Source organism: Neoarius graeffei, chromosome 24 (assembly GCF_027579695.1).
Source record: "Neoarius graeffei isolate fNeoGra1 chromosome 24, fNeoGra1.pri, whole genome shotgun sequence".
NCBI lineage: Eukaryota > Metazoa > Chordata > Actinopteri > Siluriformes > Ariidae > Neoarius > Neoarius graeffei.
The window spans coordinates 48110700-48135608 of record NC_083592.1 but is presented as its reverse complement, the minus strand read 5'-3'; the positions used below and the strand labels follow the sequence as shown (position 1 = coordinate 48135608).

General features: G+C 41.3%; 2 protein-coding genes across 2 annotated transcripts in view; both read left to right on the top strand.

Annotated features, from left to right (window-relative positions):
* cfap77 (cilia and flagella associated protein 77) overlaps positions 1–18612 on the top strand; it is a 55721-nt gene extending 37109 nt beyond the window's left edge. Inside the window, exons 5-7 of the mRNA XM_060906732.1 lie at positions 7317–7422; positions 11969–12070; positions 18281–18612. Coding sequence (XP_060762715.1) covers positions 7317–7422; positions 11969–12070; positions 18281–18403 — 331 coding nt within the window. The 3' untranslated portion in view covers positions 18404–18612. The remainder of the gene's footprint in view (positions 1–7316; positions 7423–11968; positions 12071–18280) is intronic.
* Positions 18613–19812: 1200 nt separating this feature from the next.
* barhl1a (BarH-like homeobox 1a) lies at positions 19813–23257 on the top strand. The gene is made up of 3 exons (XM_060906731.1): positions 19813–20271; positions 21472–21694; positions 22314–23257. The coding sequence occupies exons 1-3, from the start codon at positions 19899–19901 to the stop codon at positions 22606–22608; spliced, it is 891 nt and encodes a 296-aa protein (XP_060762714.1). The 5' UTR covers positions 19813–19898; the 3' UTR covers positions 22609–23257.
* The last annotated feature ends 1652 nt before the right edge of the window (positions 23258–24909 follow it).

Sequence of the window (24909 nt, the reverse complement as noted above, 5' to 3'; positions counted from 1 at the left end):
TTGCAGCTGTAATTGCAGCAAAAGGTAGCTCTACAAAGTATTGACTTTGGGGAGGTGAATACCTGTGCACACTCCAGATTTCTTGGGGGGGGTTCATCTTAATTATTGTTTGTGTCACAATTATAAAAAAAAAAACAATTGGCACCTTTCGAGTGGTAGGCATGATGTGTAAATGAAATGATGCTAACCCCCCAAAATCCATTTTAACTCCAGCTTGTAATACGACAAAACATGACAAACACCAAGGGGGATGAATACTTTTGCAAGACGCTGTAAAAGAGAAATGATTGCTACACTACATTACGAATAGATCTCATTTTGATTCACAAATAATAAAAGCCAGCACTCATTGTTTAGTTACTAGTTGGTGGAAAGGGCAAATTAGTACTCGGTGAAAGTGCTACAGTGAAAATCTATTCATCAGCAAGCACTTTAGTAAGCACTGACAAGATCCGGAGTCTCTCCCGGAAAGACTGCGCACGAGGCGGGAATACAACCTAGCTGGAACGTTGGTCCATAAGGACACCACAAGCATACAAACCCACGCTAATAGTTTTTTCTTACATACATATACTTTCTTCAGCTCTGAACATAAGACACCAGATGGTTATCATGGGAACTGCTTCACTATACATATTATCAGTATGCTGTCTGGAGACCCAGGTCAAATGGGTGTTTGTAGTGTGTAAAAGTCCTTCTGGGATGTCCTCCGAGTCTGGAGACTGAAAGATACGAGTGGTTTAGGGCAGTGTTTCTCAACCACCGGGCTGCCATTTGAAGCCCCATCTAGTTAGCTGCAAAATTTTTCCAAGTTTGAAGCCAAATACTAAATAGTTCAGGATGTCGTAGTGTCTCAAATCCGGTATCTGGTTTGCCGTATACATTTCAAGTTGAATAAATTTGTGGGTAAATTAAGAAGAACAAGCCTTTATTTTGTCACATTTAACCCACGTGCACACATATACAGAGAGAGAGAGAGAGTGCAGCGGGCTGAATAAATAAATACATTTGTGGGTAAATTACAGTATATGGATCTGTGATGTCTGCTGGAAGAGAAGAGCAGGGAGGATTGAGAATCGAGCCACTGGGGTTTGTTCACACCCGATACTAAAACTCAAGTGCCCTAGCAACCTTCTCAAAGACGCATACAAAAGCCCAGAAACTCCTACTTAGCTGTGCATAAATGATACAGGATTTATCTTGTAGTGTCCTGATAACTAGATCTTTAACCCAGCCACATTTAAAAAGTTGCACTCCTCCATGCTCTTCCAGGTTTTCATCTCTGTGTCCGTGTAGAACGATGTCTGCCAGGTAGTTTGAGATGTCGGGGAACTCAACGGATGGATAATTTTCCTACTCAGAATGAATGAATGAATGAATCATTTTATTTAAAGGTGATAAGTTGATCAGCAGAGCTGGTGGGGTCGTGCATGTACAGATACAAATAATTACAAATACAAAAGACTAAGGGCAGCACGGTGGTGTAGTGGTTAGCGCTGTCGCCTGTTGTCTTTGTACAACCCCGATTCCAAAAAAGTTGGGACAAAGTACAAATTGTAAATAAAAACGGAATGCAATAATTTACAAATCTCAAAAACTGATATTGTATTCACAATAGAACACAGACAACATATCAAATGTCAAAAGTGAGACATTTTGAAATTTCATGCCAAATATTGGCTCATTTGAAATTTCATGACAGCAACACATCTCAAAAAAGTTGGGACAGGGGCAATAAGAGGCTGGAAAAGTTAAAGGTATAAAAAAGGAACAGCTGGAGGACCAAATTGCAACTCATTAGGTCAATTGGCAATAGGTCGTTAACATGACTGGGTATAAAAAGAGCATCTTGGAGTGGCAGCGGCTCTCAGAAGTAAAGATGGGAAGAGGATCACCAATCCCCCTAATTCTGCGCCGACAAATAGTGGAGCAATATCAGAAAGGAGTTCGACAGTGTAAAATTACAAAGAGTTTGAACATATCATCATCTACAGTGCATAATATCATCAAAAGATTCAGAGAATCTGGAAGAATCTCTGTGCATAAGGGTCAAGGCCGGAAAACCATACTGGGTGCCCGTGATCTTTGGGCCCTTAGACGGCACTGCATCACATACAGGCATGCTTCTGTATTGGAAATCACAAAATGGGCTCAGGAATATTTCCAGAGAACATTATCTGTGAACACAATTCACCGTGCCATCCGCCGTTGCCAGCTAAAACTCTATAGTTCAAAGAAGAAGCCGTATCTAAACATGATCCAGAAGCGCAGACGTCTTCTCTGGGCCAAGGCTCATTTAAAATGGACTGTGGCAAAGTGGAAAACTGTTCTGTGGTCAGACGAATCAAAATTTGAAGTTCTTTATGGAACTCAGGGACGCCGTGTCATTCGGACTAAAGAGGAGAAGGACGACCCAAGTTGTTATCGGCGCTCAGTTCAGAAGCCTGCATCTCTGATGGTATGGGGTTGCATTAGTGCGTGTGGCATGGGCAGCTTACACATATGGAAAGACACCATCAATGCTGAAAGGTATATCCAGGTTCTAGAGCAACATATGTTCCCATCCAGACGACGTCTCTTTCAGGGAAGACCTTGCATTTTCCAACATGACAATGCCAAACCACATACTGCATCAATTACAGCATCATGTCTGCATAGAAGAAGGGTCCGGGTACTGAACTGGCCAGCCTGCAGTCCAGATCTTTCACCCATAGAAAACATTTGGCGCATCATAAAACGGAAGATACGACAAAAAAGACCTAAGACAGTTGAGCAACTAGAATCCTACATTAGACAAGAATGGGTTAACATTCCTGTCCCTAAACTTGAGCAACTTGTCTCCTCAGTCCCCAGACGTTTACAGACTGTTGTAAAGAGAAAAGGGGATGTCTCACAGTGGTAAACATGGCCTTGTCCCAACTTTTTTGAGATGTGTTGTTGTCATGAAATTTAAAATCACCTAATTTTTCTCTTTAAATGATACATTTTCTCAGTTTAAACATTTGATATGTCATCTATGTTCTATTCTGAATAAAAATGGAATTTTGAAACTTCCACATCATTGCATTCCGTTTTTATTTACAATTTGTACTTTGTCCCAACTTTTTTGGAATCGGGGTTGTATTTAGTTCCAGCTACAATAGGATCAAAATTAATTCTACTAATGTCAAATTTAGTGAGTAAATTTTTCTTTCATAGGAAAATCCTTCTTTGTTAGCATGTAAGGATCTAATCCCATTAAGTGCTTTCTATATCCATGTCTTTTGAGCGTCCTTGGTTTTAATAACTTGCTTGTTTGCTGAACACAAACATGGCAATAAGTTATTGTGTTAATGGACCAGACTCCACTTTTGGATCTCATCTCATTCATCTCATTATCTCTAGCCGCTTTATCCTGTTCTACAGGGTCGCAGGCAAGCTGGAGCCTATCCCAGCTGACTACGGGCGAAAGGCGGGGTACAGCCTGGACAAGTCGCCAGGTCATCACAGGGCTGACACATAGACACAGACAACCATTCACACTCACATTCACACCTACGCTCAATTTAGAGTCACCAGTTAACCTAACCTGCATGTCTTTGGACTGTGGGGGAAACCGGAGCACCCGGAGGAAACCCACGCGGACACGGGGAGAACATGCAAACTCCACACAGAAAGGCCCTCGCCGGCCACGGGCCTCGAACCCGGACCTTCTTGCTGTGAGGCGACAGCGCTAACCACTACACCACCGTGCCGCCCCACTTTTGGATCATTAATCGTTTTTGACTGAGAATGACCCGCATGCATGGTTCAGCTTCTGGCACATCCATACAGTTTTACATCCATACAATACCTGCAATTAAAAACAGTTTGTTTTTTATTGCATTTATTTAATTCCTGGGCTCCTATCTGTAACAGGAAGTGATCTTGCATCCCATTAATGCACGTTACAATAGGTTATTAGATTCTAATAGAATAGATGAACCAAAATAATTGGGGATCTTTTTTAATGGGCCCCGACTCGTTACAAGTATGAATAGGTGGGCCTCAGAGCAGAAAAGGTTGAGAACCCCTGGTTTAGGGGACGGGTGTGTTTTTGGAAAGAAATCGACAAAGGAAGACATCTGACTGAATATGTGCAGAGATACAGTACACCACGAGGGTTGTAGTTAGAGCAAAAGCAGGGTAATCAGAGCAGCGAGTAGAGTGAACGCTGCCTCGAGCTCCCTCTCTCTATAAAACTACTCTTACTTTTTCCTCCTCTAACACATAGGTGTTGCAGTGGCGCTGAATTATTCAAAAATAATAACACACATGACCTCGCTCTCTCTCTCTCTCTCTCTCTCTCTCTCTCACACACACACACACACATACACATTACTCTGTGTCAGATTTATTCCACGCTTGATGCATGGGGTGTGAGAGCAGCCGGCGTGTGTCTGTTCAGTCTGGAGGAAGGGATGGAGCAATAAAAGATAAGATCATGGCTCCTCAGGGACTTGTTTGGTCCTGTTCTCTATCCATCAAATGCTCCTCACCAATGCCAAGGTCAGCCCTAATGAGGCAGCACTACAGTGCGAGCAGAGTGTCACCCCTACCGTATTTACTCGCACGCTCTACATGTATAATGCAGAATACACAATATACATGCCGCATATACACATGTATAATAGAAACGTGCTCACACACACACACACACACACACACACACACACGGAGGAAAATCTAAGTTACTGACATGCTCATTGTAAAATTCAGCTTAGCACTGGACGTTGCCCTTTGAGCCATTTAAAATATTTAGTAACAAGAGTCATCAGGAGATGACGTGTCCCCCCCGGCCCCCACATGAAACCCCACTCCGAATTTTCCTAAGTTGAATTGGTTGCCATGGAAATACGGGAAAATTAAAAATCACAGAAATCCCAAAATGTCAAAAGGTGACTCCTCAAGTCACTTAACATAACTGTCAGGTTTCGTGAAAAAAATTCCTAATAGTTTTGAGTTATGCTCCAGAAACTAAAATGCTTACTGACGGACAGAGCGATGGCTGTATCCCGTCACATTATATGCCGGGGGATGAAAAACAGGGCTGGGCAATAAACAGGAAGGAAAATATCAGGATTGTAACGATACGTTCTTGTGCATAGATCGCAAATATCACAGCAATCTTTGTTTTGCTTCGTAACATGAATTGACTCCACTGTTATTTGCAGAATATTGAATTTATTTTTTCCCCATTAAACAATATATTTATAAAAGCAACAGATATACTGTTGTATAGCAAAATAAAATTATGATCTAACTAATTAAATATTCACACTGCTGTTTTTGCTGCATGTTGTTGAATTGTTGGAAATTAAATAATGTTGTGCATGTTGTACTGTATATTATTATTATTATTATTATTATTATTATTATTAAAATGTCTTCAAGGTTCATGTTATCATTAAGTTATTCCACAAAATCAAGCATTTTAATTTTTTTGCAAATTTGATCAATAAAAACTTTATACAAAACGTCCAACAAAGTAATTTCCGCTTAGAATGTAAACAAAGCGGCGAAATGACAGGAGCAATTTATGAAAAATGTGATAATAATTCTTGAAAAATAAAATAAAAAAAGATACGTTCTGACCATCGAATATTTTTATCCCATATTTTTAACTTTAAGTCGACCATCAGAAAAACAGTAAACAAAGAACTCTTTAAAGCACTAAGTGGAATCTTTATTTCTTAGAATATAATATCGCCAAAAATGGTTATTTACAGTGAAGTTGTAGAACCATTTTTTTTTGTTTCCTAAAGAATCTGTCCTTTTGATTGATGGAATATTTTTGATGTCACAATCCCCAAATCCTGACAACCCCCCAGGAATAATGCAGTGGTCAAGATCATGACAACTAGCAGATGAACTGTAAAAGAAAAAAAAGACATGGGTGATGGGTGGAAAGTAGGGAAAACCCTGCTGGCTAAGATAAAACATTTAACAGTTATTCCATGAAATCGAGTCGTACATGAGCTGATATCTGACGAGGCGCGTAGCACTGAGTTGGCTATGATCCATGTACGATGAGATTGAGTGGAATAACTGTTTTATTCTATCCACATTCACTGGATTTTGAGAAACAGAGCATTTTTATTTTTATTTTTTACAAATTTGATCAATAAAAACTTTATACAAAACGTCTGACAAAAGAATTTCCGCTTAGAATGTAAACAAACCGACGAAATGACAGGAGCAATTTGTGAAAAATGCGATAATAATCATTCTTGAAAAAACAAGATATGTTCTGACCACCGGATATTGTTATCCCATATTTTCTTGCTTTTTTTTTGCATTTTTTGCTGTTTTGTTTTCGAGTAGTTTTTATTTCGTCCTCGGTTGGTTCAGCAACACGCTCCGCCATTTTGTTTTTCTCTACTCACAGTATATGAGCTGATATCCTTGTAGTAGTTTAGCCAGTCAGAGTGAATGTGGATGGAATAATATATATTTTTTGTACTTGCTGCTGAATTCTCATTTCTGATTGGTCAGAAATTTTAATGTGATACGGTAGTTTCAGTAGTGACGCCTACTTCATCGGGATTTATATGCGACATCATCTAAGACTAATAATAAACTGATTTATAGCTGTTAATAATATAAGTCAGAACAGGAAATGATGTATTTAGTGGATATTCCAGAACATTAAATGTAATTCTAAACAGATTTTTTTTTTAAAAGTATGTTGTGTCATTCTTTAATGAATAAAAAGCTCAGTGTTGGTGCAGTGTATATAAAAGGAATAAAACACTTTCGGATGTCATGTTATAGGAAATTATTTGATCATCCTGTAATTGAATATTTTCCTCTAGCAGCATGTCTTAGAATGTTTTATTCTTTATTGATTAGATGTTATAGAAACCTTCATCTCCGTGTGAAAAACCGTTCTCCCAGTGTTCCACCTGTTCCTAACAGTACACACCAAAGAGTTGAGGGCGGCAACAACAACAACAACAACAAAAACATAGCAGCAAACAAACACACCTTTTTTAGCCAGTATTTGGCAGCATTTTCCATCTGTGGCCTGGAGCTTTCTTTGCCGTTTCTGTCCAAAGTCATCAAGATGTTTATCTCATGCTCACTGAGACATGTGGTGTGTACTAATGATGCAATAAAATGAACAGCAGGGGGTGGAGCCAAGATCGGCATCTTACCAGAGATCATAATTAAGATATATCACAGGCTCCAATTACTCAGCTGTGGCGTGGCATAAGATGTCGCTTACGGGTAGATGGGCATAAAGTTAATAAAGGAAGGATGAGAGGATGGTACGATCTGTTATTTATCGTCTGCAGGCCTTCAACTCCGATCGCGTCGCTGTTGGAGTACAGGTACGGACGCAAATGGCTGGAGGAGCAACAGGCCAAAGACCGAGCGCTGCTGGAGCACCAGAATAAGAAGGTAATATCATGACATCTATTTTCAATATACAATGATAACGACATCTCAAATATAGCAACTTGCATAAGTATTCACACCCTTTGAACATTTCCATATACATGCAAAATAACCCATAATACTGAAGTGTTTGCTTCTCTTTTATGGCTCCAGGCAAAGTGATGGTTATGCCACGTTCTTTGCTTTTTTTTTAAATAATGGAATCAACTGCGCTGTGTGGGATGTTCACAGTTTGGGATATTTTTCATAACCAAACCCTAATTAATACTTTTCCAGAACTTGTTTTGATAGCTTTATGGTCTTCGTCATGCTGTTTGCTTTGAGATCACTTGACACTTTAACTGAGCACCAGAACAAGAACTAATTTAGTATAGTAGTTTTACAGCATTGGGGGGTGAATACTTGTGCAAGACATTGCAGTTACAGCACCAAGAATAAAATAGGGGTTAGATTCTTGAAGTATATTAAAGGTAGACTGCCTTTCGGATTTTTCAAGTGTAGGTCATAAAAAGAATTTTCCCCAACACCCAATTATTTTTGTTTAGTGGACTGAAAGCTACTGAATTCGAAATCACAGACTTCCAATTTTATTAGTTTTTTAAAAACAGAACAGAGCCACGTGGCCCAAAATTTGCTGCTATTTTTTCCTGCTTCACCATGACCCAATTCAAGATACTACGTCATGCATCACATGGTGGGCTTTCCCCGTTCGCGCAAGGCAGGAGAGAAAAATGGAGGACGTGAGTGCACGAATGAGACGTGAAAGACCGACTACAGTAACGGAAAGCGAGAAGAAAAGACGTTATGTTATATACGAAGGAAAGGAAATGCAGGACCAAACTAATAAATATCAGCGGTCAGCGAGCACCTCGGTGTGATCAGCTGTTCGTTTAGCGACAGAATGATGGAACTGTCAGTGTACAGTCAAAGGTAAACCTGTAGATGCGCACACACACATGGACTTCCTCTATCTGCTTGACTGCGCAACGCGAGCAATTTCACACACATTATTTGCTTTAATCCCGTCAAATTAAATAACTTCCCAACCACAGAATGGCCTGATATTTTGTGAGATATTACAGAAATAATGGGCGGCACAGTGGTGTAGTGGTTAGCGCTGTCGCCTCACAGCAAGAAGGTCCTGGGTTCGAGCCCTGGGGTCGGCGAGGGCCTTTCTGTGTGGAGTTTGCATGTTCTCCCTGTGTCCGCGTGGGTTTCCTCCGGGTGCTCCGGTTTCCCCCACAGTCCAAAGACATGCAGGTTAGGTTAACTGGTGACTCTAAATTGAGCGTAGGTGTGAATGTGAGTGTGAATGGTTGTCTGTGTCTACATGTCAGCCCTGTGATGACCTGGCGACTTGTCCAGGGTGTACCCTGCCTTTCGCCCGTAGTCAGCTGGGATAGGCTCCAGCTTGCCTGCGACCCTGTAGAAGGATAAAGCGGCTAGAGATAATGAGATGAGATGAGATTACAGAAATAAACATATATCACAATGACCAAATTTCAGAGAGAACTAAATTTCACCGATTTTATGAAATGGAAAGGCTGTACAGCTTTAAGGTATGGCAGGTTTATTTACATAGCTCCTTTTAGACACTGAGGTCATTGTAAAGAGCTTTACAAACACACAGGCAACAAAGACATTTGAAAGATTAAGAACATAATTTTTTAATTAAAATCTTTAAAAAGCACCTGGAAAAGAAAAAAGGACAAAGAGTACACAGATAATCACAATGCAGTGCAACTTATTATTATTGTTTAAAACAGCAGTATCTATAGGCTACAAATCAATCACTTTTAAAAATAAAAAAAGAATGAAAATGGGAAAAAGATTGGTACAATTGGTTCTGATTGTTCAGTCAGCTTTTAAGAAGAACTTGTGTTGGCCAGGATTTTAAGGTGATGATACACGGGGCAACTTTTCGGGCAACGTCACCGGCAACGGGTAACCAGGTGAGACACAGGGCAACTAATTAGGGCAACAGCCAATCAGCAACAACCAATCAGAGAAGAGCAAATCTATTTCCAGGGAAACGGACACCACAAAGATGGACACTGAAACATTTGCGGCTGTCACTTTTGTCACTTTTAGTAGGCATATCAGGTGAAAATACAAATTCAGTCCAAATTGCTTGAAACTGCGCTCACTGAATTCAGAATTGAATGCAGAACAACATACTTTTTACAGAATTAATATGTTTATCCGTTCTTGAGATATTACAAATCAAAGATTGAAAAAATGGCTTAATTTTTAGAAAACTGCCGTAATATTCTGTATGAGGATCACATGGTCCAAAATGGGCCTCATTAACCAATGAGATCAAATGTTTTTTCTTAATAACTTTTTTTTTCAAGATATTTACATGGAAATTGGCAGGCACATAGATGGTTGTATACTGAATACAAATTTTTTTAAAAATTACTAAAAACAAATTATGCAAATTAGTATTTAATTAGCATTAATTATGCTAATTAGGTTAAACCATTAAATCGTTACACTCAATAAAAAAGTAATAAGACATTATTTCTAATCCCCTCTTTGTGCTCTGTAGGCCTTTGTATTTCTCAGAAGTAGGGCCTACTAGTGTTTATATTAAAGAGTATAAATGATAATATTCACAGCTTTCAAGGCGAACCTCGAAAAAACTGTCTGAGCCACATCCAATAAACAATTCCAATTAATTGAACTGAAATTGACACTCGCGTTTCTGACTTCCATTTTTTAAAAATATCATTCTGACCACTAAGATCTCTATATTTTTCATCAAAACAACTCCAGTTATATTCTAAAATAGTTATTTATTTACAGGAACCAGTTTGATTTGAAAAAAATAAGTAGGTAAAGCTATGAAAACTCACTTCAAAGTCTCCCGTGAACCATAACATCAAAACTACACTACCGTTCAAAAGTTTGGGGTCACTTTGAAATGTCCTTATTTTTGAAAGAAAAGCACTGTTCTTTTCAATGAAGATCACTTTAAACTAATCAGAAATCCACTCTATACATTGCTAATGTGGTAAATGACTATTCTAGCTGCAAATGTCTGGTTTTTGGTGCAATATCTCCATAGGTGTATAGAGGCCCATTTCCAGCAACTCTCACTCCAGTGTTCTAATGGTACAATGTGTTTGCTCATTGCCTCAGAAGGCTAATGGATGATTAGAAAACCCTTGTACAATCATGCTAGCACAGCTGAAAACAGTTGAGCTCTTTAGAGAAGCTATAAAACTGACCTTCCTTTGAGCAGATTGAGTTTCTGGAGCATCACATTTGTGGGGTCGATTAAATGCTCAAAATGGCCAGAAAAATGTCTTGACTATATTTTCTATTCATTTTACAACTTATGGTGGTAAATAAAAGTGCGACTTTTCATGGAAAACACAAAATTGTCTGGGTGACCCCAAACTTTTGAACGGTAGTGTAGGTGATGGAAGATTTTGCTGAATACTTCATCAGAAACAGTGAGAGCGAGAGAGCATCCCTATAAAAGTTATCTGATCTATATTGACGAGTAATCCAGTCAGAAACCAATCTGAAGAGAGAGAGAGGAGAGCCTGACCCTTTCCCGTGACTCAGAAAGAAAAGCACCGGCAGTTTCCTGACATCCAGCGAGCAGAGAGTTTTTACTCTGTTGTGCCAACTTCAACCTGCCGTTACTCCCAAAGTACTGAACAGATTTTAATGAGATACATTTATTTCAAAAGCAGAGATTATAAGCTTTTTAATGATAGTATTCACGATAGAAAATATTCAAGAGTTAAGAAATGACAGGTTTGGAAACTTTGATGAGCATCTGCATGCATAATTTTCACAGCATGGCCAGTGAGCATCCAATACGCCTATTTTTAGATCAGACAATAAGTTAGACAATCTCTATTACAACTCACAAAAAAAAAATCATGAGCCGCCCATCACTTTTAACTTGATGCAAGAGAGCTAACGTTATCACTACATAGCTAATGATAACTTTCAGTTAACTATGTTAGCAAAAACCACTGCTAGTTAGCTAAATCCCATTCAGTCTCTATGGAGCGATGGTTCGCTAATGGCAGTTTAGACTTGGCTGAAATAAATCGATGTCTTAATTTCAACCTGAGCGCATAAAAATAGACATCTGTTGGTTTTCTAAGCATTTCCTGAGGTAAATTCATCACTTTGGGTTTACACATAACAACTTACCGGTATTAAAAAAAGATATAAGTTGTCTCTCTGTTTCGTCGCTCCACTGCCGTTGAGACGCCACCATCTTTGTTGAAAATTTCAGAAGCTCTCAGATGGTCACATGATTCACTCCTAGCACTCTGATTGGATGATCTTAAAAAGTTGCCCAAAATGATCAAAATGGTTCAGATAGAAATTATTTTGCCCAATCTCAACGGAAAAGTATCGAAGCGCAATTGCCCAACAACACTGCCCAAACAGTTGTCCTGTCTATCATCAGCCTTTAGGATACTCTCATGATGTAATGCAGTGAGATATCATGCTACATCACCCAGCCTTCTCTGATTTATCAGGTTATATTTCTTCCTGCCTTGTTTCTTTCTCACAGAGTCAGCTTGCAAGAATCCAGGACACCCGTACCACCCTCCTCCGCAAGAGTCGCCCCATGGAGAAACCACCTTCCATGTGGAAACTGCCCCGCTTCGAGCAGGTAAGACACTCGGCACTCCCTCAGCTTTTTCCTTCTTTGACCAGCGATTCAGGAGTCACATGACTCGACAATTACTTTGTATTTGAAGCAGGCTTGTAGTACTCGAGTCCAGAACTTATGCCCTAATTTGAAGGACTCGTGACTTGACTCAGACCCACGCATTAACTGCATTCGGACATGTAAATTGGAGACGAGGACTCTGATTTTTTCCTTTATTTTTTGCGACATGCCATAATAATTTGGCATAAGATATTTATATCTACACTACCGTTCAAAAGTTTGGGGTCACCCAGACAATTTTGTGTTTTCCATGAAAAGTCACACTTTTATTTCCCACCATAAGTTGTAAAATGAATAGAAAATATAGTCGAGACATTTTTCTGGCCATTTTGAGCATTTAATCGACCCCACAAATGTGATGCTCCAGAAACTCAATCTGCTCAAAGGAAGGTCAGTTTTATAGCTTCTCTAAAGAGCTCAACTGTTTTCAGCTGTGCTAACATGATTGTACAAGGGTTTTCTAATCATCCATTAGCCTTCTGAGGCAATGAGCAAACACATTGTACCATTAGAACACTGGAGTGAGAGTTGCTGGAAATGGGCCTCTATACACCTATGGAGATATTGCACCAAAAACCAGACATTTGCAGCTAGAATAGTCATTTACCACATTAGCAATGTATAGAGTGGATTTCTGATTAGTTTAAAGTGATCTTCATTGAAAAGAACAGTGCTTTTCTTTCAAAAATAAGGACATTTCAAAGTGACCCCAAACTTTTGAACGGTAGTGTACATTAATTTTTATTCTAATTTCGTGCAAGAGAAGAGAATGCACATTCACCTGTTCGTACGTCATGTTCAAGAACAAACTAACGTTAATGGTGCTAAAATGCCTGGAGAGACGCCCCTAGGATCGTCCACTTTGCTTCTACAGACTTCTCGTGCAGTGGGAAAAAAATGCAGTGCTACAGTTCCATATGTAGAAGAACTATCGACAGTGGCGTGCACCGACATTTTGGGGGGCAAGTGCTCTGGGGGGGAAAAAGGGCACTTTTTTGCGCATGTGGAACACCTTATTATAAAAGTCTGAGATTTAACCCTCCTCTTGTGTTCGGGTCGCCAATGACCCGTTTTAGTTTTTAAAGATGTAAAACAACCACTTAATGTTAATTTATTACATCAAGGCTTTTTGACTTTGCCAGGAATCTCTGGTTGAACAAAATAGAAAAATAAATTTTTGTTTTCCTAAATCTGAAAATGGTCTAGCAAAAAATATAATACTTATGTGCAGTTGTTTCTGTATGCGACGGGCTACTTCACGACAAAATAATTACAGCTTGGGCTTAGAGGGCAAACAATACATTTTCACTCGATTCATGTGTTACCTGGCTGGTGGGGCAGGGGAAGAGCTGACTGACTGCCCGATGTGTTGTCTGCGCTACGACAAGGCCGTGGCTTCCAGGACGCTATGCTGCTGCAACCTCACATTGAATGCACTGCACGCTTGTTCACGTGACAGAGCAAGAGAGACAGCGGTCCGGTGTGTGTACGGAGGGGGCACACATCGGGACATTATTTTCACACACGCTTTTAATGCCGCGGCTTTTCTAAAAGATCATGTCGACATTGGCCTCAGTAAACTGTAAAAAAAAAAATTCAAAAGGGCACTTTTTTGGACAGAGGGCAGAGGGGCAGGTGCTTGAGCACCGCCTCGTGTCTATCTGTGCACGCCACTGACTATCGAGGAGACGACGGGGACAACCTCGAACTTCAATCATCATTTGGCAAGACCACACCCAGAGAAGGAAGTGACACGCTATGTTCATTGCTCTGTTGATAGTGGGCGGGACTTGCTGAATGATGAACTAGCTAGTGTTAACCCTCTCTCATGTTATTTGCCCTGGTGATAGTGGGCGGGGCTTACTGAGCGATGAACAAGCTTTTTATCTGTAGCCTGTTAACTAAAACGGGGCAGTCGAGCAGGAACGTTAGTCCAACACAGTAGAAGAGACGCTTTCACATACTGTAAAGGCAGCAACAGATACCGTCAAATGGTGCGGATGGAGTTTTGTTCTCGGACTCGACTCGAAATTTTCTTTACTCGGACTTGAACACTGGGGACTCGAGACTGGACTCAGACTCAAGGTTTAGTGACTCGACTACAACGCTGATTTGAAGCGTGTTGATCTCTGACAGCCAGGAAAATATTGATATCTAATCCTATTTGATGAGTTTGTCCAGTTAAGAGAGGTGTGTATCAGTGACGGGGATGATCAGCCTTAGTTTCACTGCTCTCACTGTTTCATTTATATAGACAAGTGCGGATTTGAAGGAGGCAAAGCCAGGATAAATGCATAATGACTTTATTACCCATGTGTGTGTGTTTGTGTGTGTGTGTGTGTTTGACAAGACAGCTTGTGGTCAGAGGATGCATGGGAGGAAAATCAACATTGAAAGTAATGATTTCTTTCCAGATTCCATTACGACACACACACACACACACACACACACACACACACATATCCAGTGTAGTAGTCCAGCTCTCTCACCCTCCCTATCATTGTCCAGGCTCAAGCCACCAATTAAATCAAAAGCGTTCTTCTTCCATTGGTCTTTTGCGCTGTCATGCGGCCGATCATCCTGACAGCTCTGGCTGCTGGTGAAGCTTGAAAATCCTCCATTGACAATACCCAGTGCTTCCAATTATGAGGGAATCAGACTCCTGCTGCGCTACCCGGCTCCCGCACACACATGCTTACAAAACATACACACTCCTCCATTTTTTTTCCCCCCCTCCCACATACATATGCATGCACACACTATCTCTTGTCTGCCACCTTCCACCTTTACCTCTCTTCTCCATCGCTTTCATTTCACCTTCATCCCATCCTGTCTGCATGCATCTTCTCTGAAATGTACCCACACATCCCGTGCCTGGGTGCACGTGGTCTCCCCGTCCTGCCGTCCAGCCTCAGTCAGCTCTAATGAGCGTGTTGGGGATTGAGGGGTGGGGGGGTGTATCTTGCATCTTGTTTTCACAGCGCTAAATTCTGCCTTGTATGACAGCTGACGGTGAGGAGGGAACGTTAACCTTATAAAAGATTTACCTCCGCTCATTATGGCCTGTCAGCTCGTGCTCCTGATGGCTCGGGGTTCGACGTTTGCATCTCCTGTGTGCGACGTGTTTTTCTGCCTCCCCCTCCATCATCTGTTTGTTTGTTTTGTGCTTCTCCTTCACACCTCTCTCGTTCAGCCTTTGGTGGGACGCGTGTTCCTGTTCTGTAATTCCCAAAAAAAAAAAGAAAAGAAAACACACACCGAAGTGCCAAAATTGTTTGAGAGAGAAAGACGAAGAGATTTCTTACAAAATAAAGCAGGAAGAAACAACAAACAAGGAGATTATTATATAAATAAACCGGAGCGATGCAGTGACGTTTTTGTCTCCTTTGAACAAGCAGTTCTCTTAGATTCGATAAGAAAGCTTCGTGAAGCAAGGTTTGCAATGTTTGAAGCATCTATCAAGCATTTCAGATGTGTTACAAATATAAGCTCGCTTTTAACATGGAGGGAAACAGGAAAATAAAATAATACACTCTGGACTGACAGGGCGAGTGTTTGAGACATTTCTCAGCTAAATGGGTTACACCATCAAGCAGTTTCCTGTTGCCTACCTGGCAGTGTTCAGACTGTTTTACTGGAATAAATGCTTGTGAGGAGCATTTTCAACCTTTAATGACTTGTTTCTATCATCCTGAATATTTTTATTAAGAAGTAAACCAGTCTTGAATGGCGATACAATACAATACAGTACAATAGGCTGTGAAAGTGAGCAGTCCTTCACCTGTCTAGTTGTGGTGGATCTGTGCCCACTGTAGCCTCAGGGTTTGACGATCTGTGTTCTCTGAGATGCTTTTCTGTTCACCACAGCTGTAAAGAGTGGTTATTAGCTCATCCGGCCGACAGACGATGAGTTTATGCCATCATGTGTTGTTCGTCGTCCATCCAGTGTCATCCACGTTTCACGAAAATCACTTCTTCTGTCTCAGTTCTTGACTGATTTTTATTCTTTTTGGAAGGAAGGTAGGTCTGCCGGGGTGTATATACAGTAGCTTCTACCCAAATTTGCATAATTGCAATCAATAATGAAGATATGGAGTAATTAAGCCCTCCGAGTAGTTTCCACACACATCGCTTCTTCTCCGTCAATTCTTCACTGATTTTGATTCTTTCTGGCGTGAAGGTAGGGGTACCTAGGCTGCATATAACTTCTACCCGGATTTGCTAAATTACAATTATTAATGAAGTTATGGACTAATTAAACCTTAATGAGCAGTTCAACCAAAAATATAATTGCTTCTCAGTCAATTCCTCACCGTTTTGGATTCTTTCTGGCAAATAGGTCGGTATTCCTAGGGTGGATATAGCGTCCATATATAGCTTGTATATAGTGTATATAGCTTGCAACATTTATTTATACGTGGCGGCACGGTGGTGTAGTGGTTAGCACTGTCGCCTCACAGCAAGAAGGTCCTGGGTTCGAGCCCCGGGGCCGGCGAGGGCCTTTCTGTGTGGAGTTTGCATGTTCTCCCCGTGTCCGCGTGGGTTTCCTCCGGGTGCTCCGGTTTCCCCCACAGTCCAAAGACATGCAGGTTAGGTTAACTGGTGACTCTAAATTGAGCGTAGGTGTGAATGTGAGTGTGAATGGTTGTCTGTGTCTATGTGTCAGCCCTGTGATGACCTGGCGACTTGTCCAGGGTGTACCCCGCCTTTCGCCCGTAGTCAGCTGGGATAGGCTCCAGCTTGCCTGCGACCCTGTAGAAGGATAAAGCGGCTAGAGATAATGAGATGAGATTTATTTACACTTTAGATCGTTCCTTCTGGACTAGACGGGGCCGGAGTGAGCTACGCCGTCACTGACAGCCTCGTTATACATACAGGACACTTTTTCCATGGAATAAAAACACATGTTCTATTCCCTTCTAGTGGGTTTCATTCATTTGGTTCGATAGCATGCAATATTGTTATCATATCGCTTATCCTACATGTATTACGTCACTCTAGCCAATGGAGAATGAGCATTGAATATGGTTTATGATATTGCATGGTTGTCAAGACAACATGACGTCACACGTCGGAGATGTAAAACTTCCGTGCTAGTGAGCAACTGGGACAATTTGTAAACGAATTATGGCTGCCAGGTTTGCTTCGTTAAATACGGAAGATTTTGAAAGAGAAAGATGCGTTGAACACCCGGAAGGAATGTATATGTATAATAATAATAGGCTGGCTTTTGTTCGTGGTATATCAGATATACGGCACTCAACGGCAGCCAATATTATTTAAATACAGTACAATAGGCTCAGCGAAAGTGAGCAGTTCTTCAACTGACTAGTTGTGGTGAATCTGTGCCCACCGTAGCCTCAGGGTTTGATGAGCTTTATTCTCTGAGATGCTTTTCTGCTCACCACGGTTGTAAAGAGTGGTTATTTGAGTTCCTCTGGCCTTCCTGTCAGCTCAAAACAATCTGTCCTTTCCTTTCTGACCTCTCTCATCAACCAACCTGCAGAACTGCTGCTCGCAGGATGCTTTTTTTTGTTGTTTTTCGCACCATTCTGATGCACCAAACATCTGTTGTGTGTGAAGATCCCAGGAGATCAGCTGTTCTGGCACAGTCATTTTTTCTGAAGTTTAGGGTGAACAATAACTGAAGCTCTTGACCCGGATCTGAATGACGTTATGCATTGCGCTGCTATTACATGATCGGCTGATTGAATAATTACAGGAATGAGCAAGGGTGTTCCTATTAATGTGACCGGTGAGTGTATGGTGTACCTTTTTGTTTCTCACTCTACAGCAGCCAAACCACCATGAGTGCAGCTCATCAGGCTCTTGTTGCTCACACACACACACACACACACACGGTACAAAGAACACGTTTCAGCCAAGACGTCCCCTGAATTTGTTTGCTGTTATAAAAGTAGCATCCTGCACTATACTGAACATCTACACAGCAAAAAGTTTGTTATCCCCTGACAAGCCAAGAGACTTGTTTTTCACGAGAATCCTTACTGGCAATCCAATTTAATGTACCATGTCTAGGACAACCAGACAGTCTGTACAGTAGCATGTTGCGTGGGCCTCATTCTGCAACACTGGGTTTATTTTCATGTGTCATGTGATTTTATTTTTTTCCTTTTTCACCTCCTGCAGATTGGACCAGCTCTGGACACCTTCCGAGATCCCGAAGCACGAAACAAGGCCATGGCTGCACACTACATGGACGCCGTAGCCAGACGAGGGCTGCTAGGACAGGGCACTTACACTGTGGACTGAGACGCCAATTATTATCCATATAATCTCCCAGTTTATCCTTCAGATCAGTTTTTTTTTTTTGTCTAACAGTCTGGACATGGAGACAGTGTTGGTGATTTCAGCTCGTATTGTCAATATTGATGAGGGTGATGTGAGAATTTGGTCCTGAGTCAATACCACAGTTGTTAGTGCATCATTTATAAGGACAATAAATCATTGCTTAAACTGTTGACTGTGTGTGTGTGTGTGTGTGTGTGTGTGTGTGTGTGTGTGTGTGTGTGTGTGTGTGTGTGTGCGCGCGCGCGCGTGCTTCAGGATTCCTTGTTTTTCAAACATTTCACATCTATCAGTTTCTCTGATGACTCAGGTTAGGGTTAGGGATGATCTCAGGGGTCACATGCGACCTGTTCCTGAATTATTCAAATTCCTATAATAATGTATAAAAATCATGATTTTGTTTGTGTATATTTTTAGTGTACAAGTTCTTAGCCTACTGTTATATTTAGTAATTGTGAATAAATTAAACAGCTCATCATTCATCACTAAGGTGCCAGGAAATTCTTTTTTTTTTCACGGAAGTAATTTTCTTTCTTTTTTTTTTACACAGTGAAAACTATTTACAGTTTTCAGTTCATATTAATGAGGAAATCAATATTTAATTTATAAACGGTGCAGTAGTTGTACCTGTAGTGTGTGTGTGTGTGTGGGGGGGGGGGGGGGGTTAAAAGCTCTGAAGACTTTCACTGCTAATCTTTTTTCTATTTTGCCTGCATCATTTTGAAGAACTGAAAAAAGGGTCAGTCTTTTACTAAGCATCCGAAAATTCGCACCGTGTGTGTGTGTTTTAAAATAAAACTACCCCTCCCTCAACGAGTATTATCAGTTACCCGACACCCACGCCAAAAAAGAAACAGCCAATCAGGACGCAGCGCTCCGGACACGCGCGTAACGGACCCCGTTAAACTCGTCCTTCTCTTCTGCCATTGGCTGTTCTCTTGAAGAAAGGATGTCCCCGGGGGCCCTGAGGGATCGCTGCCTCTTCCTGTGGGCTGTTAGACTCGTTCAGTCCACGCAGAAGTTTGAACTTCCTTCCTCGCATGGCACTTCCGCCCCGGTATCTCCATCTCCACGGTCTCGGGGATTTGGTTCGGTCGGTTTGAGAGCTCAGCGGTGCGCCGGTGCGGTACCTGGGTACCTGTCCGTGGTGCTGAAAGCATCATGCTGTTCCTGTTCGGGCTCGTGCAGATCGGTTTGTCGAACTTTACTCCTAAACCGCACTTGTGTTCCCGGATCTGAAGAGTTTAGGAGAAAGTCGTTAACCTTGGATTTGGGAAAGTGATTCTGATTTGAAAGATTTCTCAAGAAGAGGATAAAAACAATCCATCCAGCCTCCCATTTCAGTTCCTTAAGATCAATCCAGACTCAGGACACTTTATTTGCCGTCACCTGATGCACCAATGCTTGTGTGAAAGCCCTGTTTGTTTCTCTCTCGTCGCTGCATTTAGGCTCCTGGACAATGGACGTGCCAGCAAACGGCTCAAGTTTTGGGATTGACTCCCTGCTCTCGCACCGACCTGCCAGTCCGCGTGTTTCCACCGCACGCGCTTTAACGGGAGACTGTCGCTCTCCGGTCTCCAGCCCGCGCTCAGAGCTGGACAGTGACTGCTCTTCTCCACCGTCCCCGAGGAGAGAGTCTGACCCCGGGTCTCCCTTAGTGATGTCTCAGCCGAGGACAGTGACCTCATCTTTTTTAATCCGGGACATTCTGTCGGACTGCAGGCCGCTCGCCGCGTGCGCGCCCTACACCAACACCGGAGACTCAGCGCGCGAGCCCGAGGACTACACCGACAGACTGCACAGCAACTCATCATCAGACAGCGAATACCGGGGTGAGACACAGAAACATGGCTTAAAAACCGGAAGCAAATTATATAATCATCTCACAACAATATATACATGAACAATTTAAACATTGCTCCCTAGTGTTTGTTTCTCCACAGAACACTGTATACATGTGCAATTATTATTTATCTTCATAAACATTACTTAATTTAGTAGCCTATTTGACAGGCTAATTATTATTATTATTATTATTATTATTATTATTATTATTATCCATCAATAGTATTCATTATTGTGCATCAGATATATACATCTGGAGAAGATATATAATTTTTTTCTAAAATTGAAACTCTAATCTTGTGAAAAGTAATGCAATATAAAGTCTACTCAAATGATTTCAACCTATAGGTTTGGAAAATCATCTTCTTCTTCTTAGACTTAAAATGCTTCCTGCTGTGTTCAAGAAAATTAGATTTTAATATGACGCGTCAAAAAAAATTTTTTTTAAACCTATATTATTTCCACATGTACATTTTTGTATTTGGAATGCATCTCTTTTAGCTCTTGCATCTCCATCTCCTGCGGTAAAGCACACAAATTCACAAATTCAGCTCAAGTGTGTCAGAAACGTGAATATAAAATACTGCCAGGTGAAAACAGTTAGACATACAGTGCATTGAGTTGCGTATAATTTATTATTATTATTATTAGTAGTAGTAGTATTTATTGTGTGAGCTTATCTATTTATTTATTTATTTATTATTAGTGCGTTGAAATGACACGTAAATTATGTTTGTTTGTTTGTTTGTTTGTTTGTTTGTTGAGATCAAATTCTATGGTCCAGCTTTGTGTTAGGACTGAAACTGACTGCAGTTTGTCCGTCTGGTGATCAGATTAGTGACTGAGATCTTCACTGTGGACTCTGTAGAGTGTTTGAGCTCTTCATCCCTGTGAGACCCAGTTAAACGGATTATTGTCCAAATCCGACTCGAATTTTTACTACTTTATACCCGAGACATCAAAAATTAATTTAGTTACCAACAAGTGAAAATAAAAATCCAAGCACACCAAGGAGAGAAACTGACCACAGAACAGAACAGAACAGAACAGAATGCTGGATCAAAAACTAATTTTTAAAATGAGAAACTTTGTTTTTTGTTTGTGGTTTTTTTTTTTTTTTTTTGGGGGGGGGGGGGGGGGGTAATTTCCCTCGAAATGTGCAGTTAGCTATTTTTCCCCTCTACCAGCTAAAGATGAGCCGGAACGGGAGATCTCCAGCAGCAGAGAGAGCCCGTCCTCCCGGCTGAAGAAGCCCCGGAAAGCGCGCACCGCCTTCACCGACCACCAGCTCGCGCAGCTCGAGCGCAGCTTTGAGCGCCAGAAGTACCTGAGTGTGCAGGACCGCATGGAGCTCGCGGCTTCTCTCAACCTCACCGACACACAGGTCAAGACCTGGTACCAGAACCGCAGGTGAACAACAATAATAATAATAAAAAAATTAATATATATATATATATATATATATATATATATATATATATATATATAATATATATATATATATATATATATATCCTGTTTATAAATATAAACCAGTGCGCGGCTTGGAATTGAGTTGTCGGCTAAATGAGTAATTCTTTATATCTGGACTGATTACGGGAGATAAATCAGTGCATCAGTATAACCACTTATATATCATTTCTTGCAAAAAGAAGAAGAAAAAATTCCCTGCTGTGCAAGCAATAAACCAAACTCACAGGCTACAGAATAAGAACCCACATATTTGGGCATGAATAATAAATTACTGCGTGCGCATTAATAATTAAGCTGCCAAGCTGTAATTACACAATTGCTAGAATTCTGAATTATTTATCACAAAAAGGCTCTTTGCTGAGTGATGGATGGGTTTACACACACTCAACAAAAACTTAACGCATTCAGAGATAAACATTTACAGTGTGATGTTCGGTAATGGTTTAAAAGGAGGCTGTATGGGATATTGTTTAACTTGTAACTCTTGCGTAAAGATTGAAAAAAAAAACCCCACCGATATTAATATTAACCACCTTGCTTTTTTATAATCATTAAGGACAAAGTGGAAGCGACAGACGGCAGTGGGCTTGGAGCTGCTTGCTGAAGCAGGAAACTACTCAGCTCTTCAGAGGATGTTCCCGTCGCCATATTTTTACCCCCAGAGCCTGGTGTCCGGTCTGGACCCGGGAGCGGGACTGTATTTATACAGAGGAGGCACCGCGGCGGCACCGCCAGCTCTCCAGAGGCCGCTCGTACCCAGGGTCCTGCTGCAGGGCGGATCGGAGCCCCAGCTGTCCCCGCACCTGTCCCCGCTGTCTGCCGCCTTACCGAGACCCACACTGCAGCGGTGAACGGCTCAGGAGCCTCGGAGAAGGAGGACAAAGTGAGCCGCGGGCAACAGCTGGGCAACAGCAGGACGCGGAATGGCGGCGCGCAGAAGAAACGCGTTCTGCGCCTTTCTGAAAATCATCCACTGGACAAACTCGCTTGGAAAGTTTGTATAAAGCTCGAACGGAGGTGAAATGAAGCGTTCTGATTGGATGCTGAAGCCGCGCGCAGTTCCTGGACAGAAATGCGGCTGTAATGTCAGAGCTGATGGACAAACAAATAAACAAACAAATAAACAAACCCCCCAAAAATCAGCTTTCAGTTGTGATTACCAGAAACTGTCATCCAAATAATTTAACATAATAATAATAATAATAATAATAATAATAATAATAAAGCTATAGGAACAGGAATGTGTAAATAATAATAATAATATTTATACACGCTATTATTCCTCATACTAGTAGTTCTGAGACATCCTGCTGCCACATATTATTATTATTATTATCATCATCATCTTTTAAATTATTTTCTACCAGGGGCTACCGGATATAAAGATGCCTCCCAAGGCACAATATTTCGAAAATTGTTTGTCACTGTGTCGTGGATATCCGTAGTTTATAAACGGTTTTGTTGACGCCAATTTTTTTTTTTTTGTATTAAAAATATAAATAAAATTATATGGGTAATGATACTCGGGATACTTCGTGTTGTTTGTGAATATGTTTGTGTGGGGGGGGGGAGTAGGTTAGTGTAGTAAAGGTTAGTATTATTAATATTGTCTTTCTTTTTCCTTTTTTTAATTATTGTGCTTTTTTTTAAAAAAAATTCATTCATTCATTCACTGTAAACGCAATTTTTAAGCTCGAGTCCCGGTTATTTGGAAATATCTGTGTAGAAATGAGAATCGCTCTGAACAAGAATTTTACTGTACTCCAACTCTTCATCAGTGATCAATAATATATATCTCAGAGCCTCGAAAACAATGTGCATGACCTCCGATATGTTCAAGCACAAAACCCTCCTCTGTGTATTCAGATATCATTCACATCACTGATCACCGACTTCCATACAGTGACCTCAGTGTCCACAACAGGTCCAGTGGGAAGAAGAGACAGTGAGGAGTGAGTGAAGGAGAGACAATAGTGAAGGAGAGACAGTAAGGAGTGAGTGAAGGTGAGACAGTAAGGAGTGAGTGAAGGTGAGACAGTGAGGACTGAGTGAAGGAGAGACAGTAAGGAGTGAAGGAGAGACATTGGTGAAGGAGAGAGTAAGGAGTGAAGGAGAGACAGTAAGGAGTGAAGGAGAGACATTGGTGAAGGAGAGACAGTAAGGAGTGAAGGAGAGACACTGGTGAAGGAGAGACAGTAAGGAGTGAAGGAGAGACATTAGTGAAGGAGAGACAGTAGTGAGTGAGCGAAGGAAAGACAGTAGTGAAGGAGAGACAGTAAGGAGTGAAGGTGAGACAGTAAGGAGTGAAGGTGAGACAGTAAGGACTGAGTGAAGGAGAGAACAGTAGTGAAGGAGAGACAGTAAGGACTGAGTGAAGGAGAGAACAGTAGTGAAGGAGAGACAGTATGGAGTGAAGGAGAGACAGTAGTGAAGGAGAGACAGTAAGGAGTGGAGAGATAGTAGTGAAGGTGAGACAGTAAGGAGTGAGTGAAGGAGACAGTCAAGAGTGAAGGTGAGACAGTAAGGAGTGAGTGAAGGAGACATTAAGGAGTGAAGGTGGGACAATAGTGAGTGAAGGAGAGACAGTGAGGAGTGAGTGAAGGAGAGATAGTAAGGAGTGAAGGTGAGACAGTGAGGAGTAAGTGAAGGAGAGACAGTAAGGAGTGAAGGAGAGACAGTGAGGAGTGAGTGAAGGAGAGACAGTAAGGAGTGAAGGAGAGACAGTGAGGAGTGAGTGAAGGAGAGACAGTAAGGAGTGAAGGAGAGACAGTGAGGAGTGAGTGAAGGAGAGACAGTAAGGAGTGAAGGAGAGACAGTGAGGAGTGAAGGAGAGACAGTGAGGAGTGAAGGTGAGACAGTGAGGAGTGAGTGAAGGACAGAGTAGTGAAGGAGAGACAGTAAGGAGTGAAGATGAGACAGTGAGGAGTGAGTGAAGGAGACATTAAGGAGTGAAGGTGAGACAATAGTGAGTGAAGGAGAGACAGCGAGGAGTGAGTGAAGGAGATACAGTAAGGAGTGAAGGTGAGACAGTAAGGAGTGAGTGAAGGAGAGACAGTAAGGAGTGAAGGTGAGACAGTGAGGAGTGAGTGAAGGAGAGACAGTAAGGAGTGAAGGCGAGACAGTGAGGAGTGAGTGAAGGAGAGACAGTAGTG